Raw genomic sequence first — 15146 nt, 5'->3', positions numbered from 1 at the left:
CAAATCGTAAGTGTAAAATTTTAATATACAATGCTAAATTGTTTATTTTTTTCTTTATAATAATAAAGTTTCCCCATTCATATTTTATTCGCTAGTTAAAATCAGAACAACGATGGCTATATAAAAATTCATTTTGGGAACATATTCTATTTCTCACGATAGAAATATTAAAAACATTCCATATCACAACAGTATTGAGCTTTAAAATCTATAGTTAATAAGTAACGAAATATATATGAAAATCTGAGATTCTCTTAGGAACTTTCATAGGAAAAATAAGTTGATTAATATCAACGAGTAGCAAATTGTTAAAAATCGGTTTAATTATATCTCTGCACATTTATTTACATAGTAAAAAAAGTGCTTTTTTAAAAATATAAACGAAACATGCATAATGCAATGGCCCATTAAATTCTTCTTAATTTTTTAATCTTTTTTATCAAGGTAAGTACATTTTAAAGTAATTGAATTATCGAATAATGTTATAGTGCAGATTTTGAAGGATTTAGTTTGAATTTATACCTTCATCATAATGTACATTGCAGCAGAATATTTTTTTTCAAATTTACATTTAGTGAACTTCTGTATTTACTATCTTTTTACACCTCGTTTTTATGGAATGCTACTAGTTTGAATTAATTCAAGAAATAGTGTGTAATAGGCAGTAATGCAAATAATTATATGTTATAAAAATCTTATATCTCTCTGCCAGCGAGTGCTCTAATAATATAGATATTAATATTTGATAAATATAAGATTGTTATTCGAATTGAAATTATTATTTAATTTATCTAGAGATTATTTACAATTTGTTCGTCTCATAGAAAAAATGATTATATATTATTAACTTAATAACCAGCTCGTTTCAATTCGTTTAATTGATGCGCCAATTTTTCTTCCTTAGTTCTTCTTGCTTGCCCTAGTTTCCGACATTCAATATACGTGCTGAGAAATCGCTCAACGTCAACTTTTCCATTAAGGAAATCTTCTGCTATTTTTTCACTCTCTTCATGACTTTCATCCGCTGCTTGCCTTAGGCATTCTTTTATTTGATCTGGTGTAAAAATTTCTGATAACTTATTGTATCGTTGTATTAGTTGGTCATATCTAGCTTTTAATACAGCTACTGTTTGTATTTTTTCTGTAACATCAGCTTGTAATTGTTTTAATTCAGGTTCCTTTGCTGCATTGGCTTCTAGAAGGTAGAAAAAGATATTACAAAAGAATATACTATTATTATTATTACGCCACTAATATACTATTAATTTCTTTTTCATATATACATTTACATATAATATTAAAATTTTATTTGATTACATACTTGCTGTTTTTTCTACCAAATAAATAGTATCTTCAATAGCCGTGTTAATATCCTTTAATTGGGAATGTTTTTCGAGAAATTCATCCTGCCTATCTTCATCTTCGTTAAGTTTTTTCAATTCCTCATTGGACAAATTATTTAATTCTGGGAATATAAAACTTTGCACAACTTTCGTTTGCACACAGCTTGGTAACGTTGGGTGATAATTAGTATTTGTATAAGTAAGGTATGTTGCCCTTTGTTGATTAGTTGTGTATCGAGAAGGGCTGGCATTATGAAGCGTGTTACTTATTGAAGATGAACTGTATGTTGAATGTTGTGATGCAGAGCCAAATGTTTTTGACTGGTTATCTGTGATATACGTATTGCCAGAATTTGTATTATTATAGTTATAAATGCAAGGATTTGTACCAGAAGTTGAATACTGTGGAAATGGTGTATTATAATATGAGTTATAAGAAGTAGGCGGAATATCTGTATACTGTTGAAGCGAGTAGGATGGTGAATTTCTTCCTTGTAAGTCTATAATGAAATAAATCAATCGTTCATATTTTAAAAATCAATTGAATAAAATTTACTCTTTGAAAAATATCAAATAAAATAGGGAAGGAACTTTTAGTAATTTCATACGTACCTCTATGAGGTTTGGCAGATCCAGGTGAAACATATTCTATTACCTGAGGCGGATTTTTACTGAATTCTCTAATAATAGCTTGAACAACACGACCAAGATCGCTATGCACTGTGAACTAAAAAATGTATAATTATAAATGTATAATATTTATTTTGCTATAAAAAAATATATGAATACTGATTTCAATGTAAAGTTTGTTTATAAATTAATAAAATTTACATTAAGTAATCCTGGTGCACTAGTGATTTCACTGTGTTCATTACACCAAGGATGATTTATCGGAGGGGAAACTCTAAGGACTGGCTTTTCAAGTGGAAACTCTGGTGACAAAGAAACCATGATAGCCATACGCCTTTCTCCAGCATTGAACTGTACTTGATATTCCACATCTTCTCTTAATTCTGCTACACTAAAGTATATAAAAAAAAGTTAAAATAAATTAAAACAAACACTGAATTACTTACACGACCTTGAAAACATTTTTGAACTATGTTAAGCCACTATGCAATATTATAGAATGCAAAATACTAAGAATTAATGTACTTTATCAATTTAAATTTTATAAGATAAAATGAAATTGTAAAATTAATAAATATATAACTAAATCTACTGCCTGTACAATATACGCTAATATCTTTTAACACTGTAATGTCATTGTATTTTCGAATAATTTGAATAATCTATTCATTTAATTATTTTCTTAATAATTAGATAATAGTCTATATATTATAAATGTTTCACCTAACAAGTAAAGTTAATAAGAGGTTACGACAAAGGTATATTATCTTACTTGTCGTTAAAAATTTTCAAGGTGTCGATTTGACGTTTTCTCTTAACAGCGACATTTTCATTTTCTCCACGGAATATTCGCGATATCATTTAAGAGAACTAATTTTGGATAAATCATTCGCTTAACTGTCGATCTCCCTGTCAATGCAACCATCCAGTAGAAACAGCTGTTTTAACCTCGCTACGTTTGTGTAGGAACTGAGAAATATTCTCTGAAACATATATACGTACGTACTCATATACGAATATATATTCTTGCAATGTAGTGTGTGTGTGGGTATGTGTGTGGCGCGTATACATATTTAACCAAATAAATCATTGAATGCATTTGTAAAAGATCACGAAGACGGAAGAGACTACAATTTTCTATAATCGTGACATCTATCGATGAAACACGAAACTTCTCATTTATTTTATCAATTAAATTTAATGATACGTCATAATTACTTAATACTACTAAATTTTATTAAAACATATATATAAAATTATAAAAATCAAGTATAATTTTTTTTAAATTTATTTTTTATTTTCATCCAGTTCATGTACTATTGGTTCTATATGTTTTATAAGTTCACCTGAACTCATTTTGTAATCACTGTCAAACCATAATACTTTTAATTTTTGTAAAACTGGTCCAATCATTTTTCCATTCGATACATACGATTTCACCATATGACCATTTATTGGAAACTTAGGAACTGTCCACTTATTAATATTATTATAGAATTCTACCATTCCTTTATATTTTAACAATTCGCATACATATTCTTTTGTATCTGATATTTTAAGCTTTGAATTTAATATTAAAAGCTGATATGGCTTCAATGGTTTTTCACAAGGTTTTGGTTCTCTATGTTGAACTAAAAATAATGCTAAATTTCTTTCATAAGCAGAAAACTTCAATCTACTATGCAAATGCATTACTTCTTCTTCATCTTTCAACAATGAAGCAATTAAAGTTATAGCATGTAATTTAAGTGAATTATTCAACGCACGATAATAAACTTTCTTAAAATTTTCTATATCTGGTTTCTTTGGGAGCCCTATATATAATGTAGCATTACATTCTATCAATTTCATTGTTGATTCTCCACCAAATTTTCCATCTAAAATTCTTTTCCATTCAGACCATATTCGCTCACCAGAAATAAATTCTAAGCCTGAAATATTTTCCTTTATTGCCTTTATAGTATGTTCATCAAACTCATTGGGGTTGTTTGCAATCTTACCATAGAATCGAAAAAACCTGTAAATTGTAATTAAATTCAAATTTAACATAGAGTTATTTGAAATTGAAAAAAATTATTTCATACCTCAAGATTCTAAGATAATCTTCTTGTATTCGGGTTGTAGGATCACCTACAAAAACAATTCTTCTTTTTTTTAGATCATCGTAACCATAAAAATAATCATATACATTGCCCGTAAGGTCAAGAAACATTGAATTAATAGTAAGATCTCGTCTATTAGCATCTAATTTCCAATCAGTGGTATATTCTACTTCGGCACGTCGACCATCAGTTACAACATCAATTCTCAGAGTAGTAATTTCAAAGTTTTCTTTGTCATTAATTCTTGCGGTAATAGTACCATGTTTTTCACCATTTGCATTTATCATTCTTATTTCTTCCTTTGTAAATAAATTTTTCATTTCTTCTGGCGTAGCAGTAGTAGCGAAATCAAGATCTGTTGGCTTTAAGTCCATGAGAATATCACGTACAGCACCTCCTGCAATTCTCAATGGATAATTATATTTTTTAAATAACTCTGACAAAACATTTAATTCCGGTGTGAAAATAGAATGAAATATAGAATTATCCAATTTCATGATGATGGGATTATCTCTGGATGGTGGTGCATTTTCCATTCTAACTCTTATTCTTTTGCTTTTAATTGAACATAAATATCTTAATGTACTATTCCGCTGCAAAGAAATACAATAAAAAATTATAATACTATAATTACTATTTAAATAAATATTTATCTATTTTATATTTTATTTATCTATTTATCAATATTTAATTCTCTAATGTTCATTTTATTTTCAGCAAATATTTTAACCAAAAAGCATTCAAAACATGCATATACTCACGTATGATAATTTTGGACAAAAAGCGCATTGTGTAAACCGTAGAAATTTAAACAAAAATACCATAATTATTGACACATTATATTACTTTCACAGGAATAACGATTATTATTTAGAGTAATATAACAATGTATTTCGTCGAGACACGTGACATTTAAACTATATATGCAATTTGTCTAAATAAGTATTACTGTTTTTCTTTAAAAAACACATTTACAATAATAATAATAATATAATATTAAATATAGGATTATAATTATCTTTAATCTTTATCAAGTTGTATTTATTTATACAATTTTAGTATTTTTTCATTTATTTTATTTGTATATTTAAAAATATATATATCACAGAAAACATGTCGATATCCCTACTACCACATTTAACTAACTTCACTTAGGCGCGAAAATCAATTCATTTCTTTTATCATATCCCAAAACGGATTAAAATCTTTCAATTGATATACTCATATTAAAAATTATTAATTGATTAATTATAAAATTAATAATAATTAAAGTTAAGCAAACTCTAGTATCTAGTAAATAAATAACAGTAAAATACGCATCACACGTTTCAATGATAAATAAAGGAAACGAGGGATTCATAACAATAAAAAATGAATTAACTTTGCCCTAATAAATTTAAATTCATTTTATTACATAATCCTATTCTATACAAATTAGATACTTATTAATAATAATGATAAATTTAAACTGACTTTTTACAAGATATATTTTATATATATTATTCCTTGCTTAAGGAGATAGAAATATATCTGATTTTCATTCATCGAGATGAAATGTTATTTGTTTATTGTTATTTTATTATTATTATTATTATTATTATTATTATTATTATTGACACATGATTTCAGAATACGAAAAAGTTTAAAAAGAAAAAAATATATATTATGATATTAAACCTATTGAAGTTTCATAACTAAGTTTTTTGATTATAGCTAGGATAATTAATTAATTAAACATTTACTTAGAAGAATTTTTGAACATATACATATTTGCAAAAATATAATGCTTTTCTAATATTTATGTATTAGATCTTTGCACGGTTCAATGTGTGATCTTCGTTGCGCCAGTTATTCAAACATGTATATTAACCTATGAATTATAATTTAAAAGTAATGTATTAATCAGCGCATATGAATACACGAAGAAAATAAAAAGAAGAAATCAAGACCTATTTATCTTTTACATTAAATTTTGAGAATAAGTTTGAGGAACGTACACAATGATTTAAAAAATGTCTTATTAATTGAGTTAAATTAAAAATCAATTTACTTATGGATGAAGCGTAAACTTTACATAAGAAATATTAGTACTTTGGTAACAAAAGATTCTAAAATTTAATGATACTATACAGAAAGGAATGAATTACTGTTGCAATCTTCAATGGCTAAAAAATATCTAATTTTGTATCTTAAATCCCTGAAGATATAAGAAATGTAAGACAAAAATTACCAGATTAAATAATACGTGGATCCAAAGTTCGTTAAACTTATATTTCTTGTAAATTCCATAACTTTAACATATATTTTTTGTTTGTTTGTTATTTTATACAGTGGTAATATTGATTTTATTAATTTTCAGTATGAACATTTTAATGATCAACGACTTACAATAATGGCGTTAATAAAATGGAAATGCCGTTTTTATAAAATTACTTGTTTCATACATCCTTGACTATTCCGTGTTTAAGTTCTTTCATATTTTTTCTGTCAACCGATTTTCTTACTGGCGAACCAAAAGCGATAAAACGAAAATAGCGATCTTTTTTAAGCTTGAACAAGTCTGTGTAATTATCGCGCAATAAAAAATTCGTGTTAACAGTTATAGTCCATTTCTTCATTCATTATATAGATTCTTAAGAATTCTATATATCATACTTCAGATAAGTATGATTACATCAACTGTAACTCAATGGTACAGAGTTATAGAGCAATCATAATATACTTTTACTTTCATTTCATTAAGAACGCATTGGAAAATCTTCTGATTCCAGAATGAACAGATTCTTGGCAATAATGTTCATGAAAATAAAATTTCAAAATCTTCTATGTCTGACAATGAAAGGTCTTCTGAGAGATCATTGATATCGAGACTGGGCTCATAATCTGGACTATCATCAGCCGAGTCGTCACCATTTGCACCGTCTTCATCTTCATCCTCATCATCGTCATTATCTTCTCTATCATTTTGTTCATTATCTTCTCCATTTTCCTCAGCGGTAGCATCATTGTTATCGCCATCTATTTTAATAAAATGTTTTTAAATAAATAGTTATTAATGTGTTTTATAATAATTTATACAGGGTGGTTCACCAACTATTAGCACTTAAATATTGACCTTGAATGACCTTGTATGACTTTGAATCATAGGTCGTTGTACTCCACTCATAACCCACTATCATGCTATAGAAAAAAAAACATGTGAATTAATTTTAAAAAATTAAAGTGACCTTAAGAACTTCTGTACGCCTCCACCCACGAAAAAAATATTTATACTATCTTATGTACCTCTTCATGCCATATAAGTTTTTTATATAACATTTTCTATATTATAACAAATAACAGAAATATTTAGGTGCTAATAGTTGGTGGACCACCCTGTATATGACTCACTTTATAATAAATACTATATAACAGAATAATTCACAGAAGTATATAAAAGCAACATTATTTTTAATATAATATATTAATAATTAAGTGCAAAAGAAATAACCATCTGCATTGTTATCATCCGATGCAGAATTGGATCCATCGTCATCACTAGCATCAAGATCATCATCGTCGTCATCTTCTTCAGCCTCGTCTTCATCATCCCTTCGCCTTCCAACATCATATAATCTGACGCAGGATTCTTGTATGCTATCAAATTCTCCTAAATTTTCAACTATAGCAATTTGTGTATCAAATTTATTGCATGCTAAATCATAAACCCCTCTTTTTACATCACACGTTGCTAAAAATTTATAAAATTGATATTTCTTTATATATATTTAAATGTCTAATTAATACTTTTTTTAGCAGATATTTTTCAAAAATTACCTACCAATGTTGCTGTAATCTAATGCGTCTAATGTCTTGAAAGATGTTACATAATGTGATTCATCTTCACTTTCTTGATCTAATGATACTGCATATATAATATTGTTAACAGGTGAAAAGATAACTTCCATTTGATCAAGAGTAGGGACAGTCTTAAGAAGATGAAAAGTACGTAAATCCCATACTTCCGTATTTGATACAACTTCTGTACCATTAGGATGAAATACTCCATTTAAAGTTTGATTAAGTTTATCAAACTTATGTATTTCTTTACCAGAATTGACATCCCATAATATTCCATCACTTAAAACTAATTCATCATTCATACTAAATGTTGCCCGATTTTTTGTATATTGATTAGAAATAGAAGGTGTTAATGTCATTAGAAGTTTACCGGTTGTTATATCGTATATCTGCAATAAAAACGAATATTAGAATATTTATTAATTTATAATAAGTCTTTGAATACTCATTAATTAATAACATAATTCATATTTAAATAAGATTATTACTTACAGTAGCACTTTCTGCTTGTGTACCAATTATTCTATCTTGCAGCTTTCCAAATTCAACATAATCTTCATTTTCTAAGGACAATTTCATGTCAAAGAATGCTCCAATACTCCAAAGAGCTGACATGGGACTTCTCCAAGCAGTTGATGTTAATAATAGATTACCTCGTTGATTACATTCCATATGGTACACATACGACTCATAACACTGATATGTCGCTTCCTCTACTCCTGTATGAATGTTGAACAGTTTCACATCTCCATTATACGTACCTAACATGAGGTACTGTTGACAAGGCTATAAGGACAAAATAGAAATTATTTATGTATATGAATCCTACATATATGATATACAATATATGTTCATTACTTACTGTAAAGATGCAACAAGTAAATGTCCCATCGATATCAGTTGGACGAAAGGTTTTCACAGGACAGAAACGACTATATATATACCTTCTATCTAATCGTCTACCATCTATTCCTAATGCTCTTCTTGTCAGCCTTGCAGTTACATTAGTAGGGGTAGAATTCTTTGTACACGGATCTGGGCACTTGTGAGGCCTAGAATATACAATTATGTATGAAAGAAAATATTTTCTTTTCTTTATTTTACAAATTTTGTTATTTCTATAATTTTGCAAACTTACTCAAAAAGATTAAATTGGGGACACGTAACCATGGGATTTTTGCAAAGAGCATGTTGATTAGTTAAATATTCTGTTATAATTGAATCAAGAGTAATTGTAGATAGATTGCAAGTAGCAACTCCAGTAATTCCTCCACCCCCAGGATCTCTAGAAATTTGTTTTTGTAAAGATCTACAACTACTTTGTTGTAATTGTACTGAGGATTGATTGTTTACAGGTGGAAATGGTGATCTTTCATTTTGTACTGATTTCCTAGGAAATTAAAATCATTATTTTATATCTCACATTATTTAAATTTTAATATATATTTAAAATAAGAATAAAATATGAACTTACTTCTGATTAATTTGCAATTTAATTGGTTGATTCATAGTAGTAGTGGCATTTTGATTAAGGTTATCAGCTAGTTTTACTCGAATTCCATTATTGCTAGATGATGAACTAGTATAGGACGACGTATGCGAAATAAAACGAGTAGAAGATGTGGGAGTAGTGTTTCTACAATTAGTTTCTCGTTGATTACATCTGCTTGTATTATACAAACTAATAGGAGCACCAGGAGAAAAGCCATTTCTCAACTATAAATATAATAAATGATTATAAAATCGATATAAATTGAAAATCAGTAAATCCAAAAGAAATTATAAATTATAAATTTCATATTATATACAGTGTGAGACACGTAACTTGATTACCTCGAATAACTTCTAAATTGTACATTAAATTCAAAATTATTTCTATAAAGGTTACATAGTATCAAAAGGACAATAATGTAGTATAGATGACTTCCTTATAAGTGAAGGCATTTACGAGATTTTAACATCTACTTGATATTCTTTAAAGATACTTTAAATATTTTTGATCTTTAAAGATTCCTTAATCAAATCTCCAAGATCCTTTTGTTTAATTTACAATTTAGAATTTGTTCGAGATAATCAAGTTAGTATATAGAATAACTAATTTTTTTAAATTTTTACTTACTCCTGGAGTTGCAGGACTCCTATAGGTGAATGGTTGATAATTTGTTAATGGTTTCATAACTGCGGGTGAATCTAGATTAGCTTCTCTGTACAATGTTGAAGCAGTGTCATTCAAACCTCTTGATACAAGATGTTGATATATTAATTGATTAAGTTGTTGTTCATTGTATTGAATCCTTGTTTGGGCAACAACATTCGCCTATAATGTAAAAAAAATGAGAAAACCATTTCCTTATACTTATTACACGCTTGTATTTAAAAATTGTACTAACCCTATGTAAGCTGACTAAAGAAATTTCATATTCTGCACCTGTTGGCTTTGCTTTTCCTGATACTCTTTCCATCAATTCGAGTGCATATTTTTGAAACATGACATGTTCTTGTCTTTTTTCTTGTAAAATAGGGTCCTTCATAAGTGCTTGTATTTGACCATCCGTAAACATTGGTAATTTACTAATAATTTGTCTAACTTTCTCACTTCTTGCAAGTCCAGCTAGTGCTCGACAAGCCAGTGCTCGTATACTATCGGCATCTGTTATTGGTGTTTTCACCATCATTAATTGAAGTAAAACCTAATTTTTTTAAAATGTATAAAATTAACAATTTTACATTTGTTGCAACAATATAAAAATATATTAAAATTACATATTTATATCTGAAAAACAAATTTTATTCATTATGAACTTACCATTATACCATTATTAGATCTTACACTTTCCCAGATTTTTTGTATAAGTTCTTCACTATTTTGAAAATTAGTTTTCTTTTTGGTCGAACCAGACACAGAATACCTAGCTACATTTCCACCAACCTTAAAACAATACATATAATACATTAAAAATTAAAAAATATACAACTAACATACATTAAATGTGTAGACTTTTTCACAAATATTGTTAAGTTTTTTAAATGTTAATACCCTGTTTATAGGTGCACAGACACAATTAACCACGGCTCTAAGAGCTGCTCTTTGTACATCTGCATCTGCAATTATCTCACACTCTGCAGCAGCTAAAAGAAGATTAATTGCCATTGTCATTGACATATCTGGCATATCAACTCTTTCACAAAGTAATAGCATTACTTTAGGAACTACAGAACAGATTGCAACTACATCTAAACAAGACCGAACTGTTTCTGCACTTGAAGTTGAATGAACTCTAAAGAAAGAATAATTCATTAATAATCAGTAAATGTTTATTGACGAAATATTTAGTTATGAAATATTAACACTTACCGTCCACTATAGTTCCATTCTCGAGCAAATGCTATGATTTGTAATAAAAGTGTAATGCCTCCTAAACGATGAAGTTCTTCTACTGGTGGCCATCCAACTCTTATTGACATTAACTCTTGCAAAACTTCCAATTTAGCTTGCACTTCTTCACTAGTTAATTTACAAGCCTAAAGGAATTAATATTTGAAAAAATAGTGTTCAATAAAAAATATAAGAATTATATTACAATTTTATGTAAGAGTGAATTAATATTTGTAAATTTTATACATGTATATATAAGTATATATTTATGTATATATTATTAAAAAATATATATATAATACTTAAATATATTCTTCAAACAATATCATAATGGTAATTTAATAAATATATCACCTTATATGGAGGTAAAGATGGTTGCCAAGTATCTCGTTCTGTTCTTACATTTTCCACTCTTTGCAATTGTTCAGCTTTTAAATGTAAATGTGCTTCCATGTACCGCTTTAATGCAACAGCTACGTGCCTAACAATTTGACGTGATGCACATTCTTCATCATCATTTAAAGATATTTCTTCTTCAACATTTAAAATGGGTAAAGTTGATATCTATAATACAAATCTTGTTTTAGTATACAAAATATTTGTATTATGATTATAAAATACAATGATATAATAAAAACTTACTACGTTAAATAATTTCCTCAAACCATCTTGCGCATCGAATTCTTCAAGTATAACTTTAAATGGAAAAGAAAAACCAAAAAACATTGTTGCATGACAGCGTCCTGAATCATGACTTCTTTCTAACAGCCAAAGAGCATATGTGACCAGGTCAGAAATTATGTGTTTTGGTAACAAACAAACTCTTTCCATCGCATCTTCACAATATGCTAAATAATAAAGACATATTGATACACCTGTTGCAGCAACACTTGGTCTTGGGACATCTAGCAATTTTTGCAATCCTCCAACATTTAAAAATTCAATTGAAAATTTTTTATGACACAATAATGACGCCAAATATTTTAATGCTTCGAATGCAAGTCGGCTATCTTTTGTCTCACGAACATTTATATATTTCAATATTAAATCAAGTGCATTCTGTTCAAAGACATGGCCTAAAAATTCTTGATATTCTCCCATTGGTGTAAGATATCTTAAAACGAGCATTTGACGCGTAGCTAAGGTTGGTGGATGCATTTGAATATTACCAATAACATAAGATTCCATTTCTGCCCAAGATGAATTAGAATTACCTTCTAATAACATAGAAGGTGTAATAATTAGCTGAGATGAATTTGTAGGCTTTTGTAAAGAAGGTTTAAAAGACTTTATATTTGTTGAACGTGTACTTTGTTGTCCACTTTGTTTGCTTAATGATGTTATTGGTAAATTTGAACAATTATTAGTCACTTTAGGAATAGTTGGTGGAGGAGACATAATATCTAGATATGAACTATCCATATTTTTTATAGGTGAAATAATTTCATCTCCAAAATCGTTTTTCAATTTTTTAGCAGGTGGAATTTCACTAGACTGGAGAAGTTGGTCGCTTTCTTCATCAGAAAAATTTAAATCTTGTGATGAATTTTTCAGAATTCCATTTTCTTTTTTTTCGCGAACTTTTCGTTTTCCAGGAACCCCTTTATTTTCGGAATCACTCTTATCACTTGTATTTTTAGCAAAATGTGCAAATGGGCGTGCATTAGATGCTAGCTGCCTATCTGTTTGAGCTTTTTCTTGTAACTTATGTAATCGTTGTAACATTAATGGTACCATTTTACCATTTTGTTCTCTAAATCCAGTAGCAATATCTTGTACCTCCATTGCAGCAGCTAAAAGACCAGTTGCATAACTTTGTAGTGGCTCTATGCTCTTTTCTGCCCAAGAAAATAATCTGTGTATAAGGCCCTCCATATCCGGTTGAAATACTGCTGAAGTTTCTAACCCTGGGAGTATATCTAGCATTAGACGACAAGCAGCAATATTCAATCTCCGAACATCTCGGCCCGTGACACCAGCGCGCGACCAATAAGTATCTCTTAGGTAGTCATTTATTAGCTATATTGAAAACGAAATAAATAATGCATTAATATAGTATTGAATAAGTTATTAAAGAATAATTTTGGAAAATATATTCGGTTAAAAATTAAATAACATTATAAATTTTTAAATTATAGTATTTATAATTCTACACATATTGCACATGTCTTATCTACCTTTGTCATAAAATTATCTTTCCTAAAAAGAACTTTAAGAATGTGTCCAAAACTACATTCTGGATCAGTACGTGATGGGTGTCTTTCATCAAAAGGATCTGGATCCATTTTTAGGTAATTTTCTGTCTCAAGCTCTATAATCTCAGCTAACCTTTGAAGTGTTGGAATAGGATCATACGTAGATGATAAATGTTCTTCTTCCCATTGTCGTAAAATTTGTACAACATCCGTTACTTCAGTGAAAGGTTCTGCACTTGCCATTTTTTAAATCTATATGTAAAAATAATATCTGATATAATATAATAAAAATATAAAAATAATAGTTTTATAATTATCACTAATGTATCTTAATTAAAATAGTATAAGTTTTATTTTAAATATGACAATTTTAAATATGATTTACAAAAAATGCAATTATTATTAACAAAAAATAAATTTAAGTATTAATAATTAAAATTAAACATATATGTAATATATTGGTAAAAATAAAATTAAATATAAATTTTGAAAAAATAAAAATATCGAGTAAATTATCATATCCTTAAATATTAATTATGACAAATATCATTGTTGCAATTGACAATAAGTTATTACCGCAGATCAAAATAACCTGATGAAAAACTTCATACACGTTAGGAACACGCAATTAATATTATATATAAAATAGACGTTATATTATAGGAAATAAATTAATTGATATCTAAAAATGAAATACCGATTTTAAAATAAGAAGTTTAAGCAGTTAACAACAACAAAAAGAAGCCGTATGTACAAATATATAGCGCATGCCTTCTTATAGGTTATAACTCATTACCAAGTATCTTCCATTCGACTGTATTGTGTCGACACTCCGCGGTGTATATTAGAACTAGTGTTTTTTAATTTAGTAAGTTTACCATTCAATGGACTTACAATTAGTAATTATAATATTTTCATTATGGCAGCACTTGTCTAGAAATTATTTGATTAAAAATGTTTTCAAAATATTTACAATTTTATTAATTTATCCAACTTTTTGATAATGAATGTTTATAATTTATAATAATTTCATTTTACGTTTAGAAAATTTCTGTCCTATTTGTTGTATCAATTGTATAACGAACTTTATTGGTTGAATATTGTTATAAGATAAAATCTGAAAACTTAAATATGAATTTGTTAAAATATCAAAGAACAAAACAATTCAGTTTCAAGTAATATAGAATGAATACAGAAAGTATTTTTACTTAACTTAACCAATTAGTATATTTGACTATTCTATATATGCAACATTTCTCGTTTTATGTTTCGATATCAGTATTGTCAATTGCTTACATTAGTATTCTTTAAAAAAAGGCGGGATTTTTTGAATTGAGTCTAACAAGAATATTTAAAAATAAAATATATCTATGTATTTGTAGGAAAATTAAATAAAAGAAATTAATAAAATAGTTCCTTATTGTACATCGATAAAAAAACATTTAGAGTAATAATTAATTGATAACTTAATTGCAAGAATAAAGCTATATAGCGTTATTAACTTATAACTTTTGATTAATGAACCGGATTAATATAAAAAAAGAATATAATATAGTTTAATTTGTGCAATATAATTCCTTAAACAAAATATTATGTTGACAACCAAATAAATAGAATAATTACATTTAAAAATCTGACAATGTCACATTTCAATAATATG

General features: G+C 27.6%; 3 protein-coding genes across 6 annotated transcripts; all 3 read right to left on the bottom strand.

Moving 5' to 3' along the window:
* Positions 1-759: 759 nt before the first annotated feature.
* Positions 760-2974, bottom strand: LOC106786703 (vacuolar protein sorting-associated protein 37A). The gene is made up of 5 exons (XM_014748383.1): positions 2746-2974; positions 2175-2364; positions 1956-2070; positions 1322-1843; positions 760-1195 (listed from the first exon to the last, which is right to left on the bottom strand). The coding sequence occupies exons 1-5, from the start codon at positions 2832-2834 to the stop codon at positions 849-851; spliced, it is 1263 nt and encodes a 420-aa protein (XP_014603869.1). The 5' UTR covers positions 2835-2974; the 3' UTR covers positions 760-848.
* A 274-nt stretch (positions 2975-3248) lies between these two features.
* On the bottom strand, positions 3249-5152 carry LOC106785756 (CCA tRNA nucleotidyltransferase 1, mitochondrial). Its single transcript, XM_014746474.1, has 3 exons — positions 4837-5152; positions 4058-4668; positions 3249-3990 (listed from the first exon to the last, which is right to left on the bottom strand). Exons 1-3 carry the CDS (start codon positions 4897-4899, stop codon positions 3261-3263), a joined length of 1404 nt encoding a protein of 467 aa, XP_014601960.1. The 5' UTR covers positions 4900-5152; the 3' UTR covers positions 3249-3260.
* A 542-nt stretch (positions 5153-5694) lies between these two features.
* Positions 5695-14315, bottom strand: LOC106786425 (protein mahjong). Of its 4 annotated transcripts, none has more exons than XM_014747828.1 (16): positions 14283-14315; positions 13469-13738; positions 11934-13310; positions 11646-11855; positions 11271-11437; positions 10953-11193; positions 10722-10844; positions 10306-10605; positions 10035-10232; positions 9390-9631; positions 9054-9305; positions 8778-8967; positions 8408-8701; positions 7896-8304; positions 7566-7805; positions 5695-7093 (listed from the first exon to the last, which is right to left on the bottom strand). In XM_014747828.1, exons 2-16 carry the CDS (start codon positions 13727-13729, stop codon positions 6873-6875), a joined length of 4725 nt encoding a protein of 1574 aa, XP_014603314.1. In that variant the 5' UTR covers positions 13730-13738; positions 14283-14315; the 3' UTR covers positions 5695-6872. The 4 variants fall into 4 exon arrangements, with proteins under 4 accessions (XP_014603314.1, XP_014603295.1, XP_014603326.1 ...); XM_014747809.1 differs by having other exon boundaries at positions 14063-14304; XM_014747840.1 differs by having other exon boundaries at positions 14258-14285.
* Between the last annotated feature and the right edge of the window lie 831 nt (positions 14316-15146).

The sequence above is a fragment of the Polistes canadensis genome, unplaced genomic scaffold (assembly GCF_001313835.1).
Source record: "Polistes canadensis isolate GaletaPanama2010 unplaced genomic scaffold, ASM131383v1 scaffold_3, whole genome shotgun sequence".
Lineage (NCBI taxonomy): Eukaryota > Metazoa > Arthropoda > Insecta > Hymenoptera > Vespidae > Polistes > Polistes canadensis.
The sequence above is the reverse complement of the archived record's forward strand: the minus strand, read 5'-3'. Positions and strand labels throughout refer to the sequence as shown.

Bases quoted from the DNA above. Each gene is read 5' to 3' on its own strand.
- LOC106786703 (XM_014748383.1), bottom strand. From the start codon at position 2,834: ATGATATCGCGAATATTCCGTGGAGAAAATGAAAATGTCGCTGTTAAG. The intron at 1,844-1,955 runs GTACGTATGAAA...ATTTCATTATAG, and splicing joins ATCTGCCAAACCTCATAGAG to ACTTACAAGGAAGAAATTCA. The intron at 1,196-1,321 runs GTATGTAATCAA...TCTACCTTCTAG, and splicing joins TTTGGTAGAAAAAACAGCAA to AAGCCAATGCAGCAAAGGAA.
- LOC106785756 (XM_014746474.1), bottom strand. From the start codon at position 4,899: ATGGTATTTTTGTTTAAATTTCTACGGTTTACACAATGCGCTTTTTGT. The intron at 4,669-4,836 runs GTGAGTATATGC...ATTTCTTTGCAG, and splicing joins TTTGTCCAAAATTATCATAC to CGGAATAGTACATTAAGATA. The intron at 3,991-4,057 runs GTATGAAATAAT...TACAATTTACAG, and splicing joins GATTATCTTAGAATCTTGAG to GTTTTTTCGATTCTATGGTA.
- LOC106786425 (XM_014747828.1), bottom strand. From the start codon at position 13,729: ATGGCAAGTGCAGAACCTTTCACTGAAGTAACGGATGTTGTACAAATT. The intron at 11,856-11,933 runs GTAAGTTTTTAT...TTTGTATTATAG, and splicing joins TGAGGAAATTATTTAACGTA to ATATCAACTTTACCCATTTT. The intron at 11,194-11,270 runs GTAAGTGTTAAT...TTCTTTCTTTAG, and splicing joins GAATGGAACTATAGTGGACG to AGTTCATTCAACTTCAAGTG.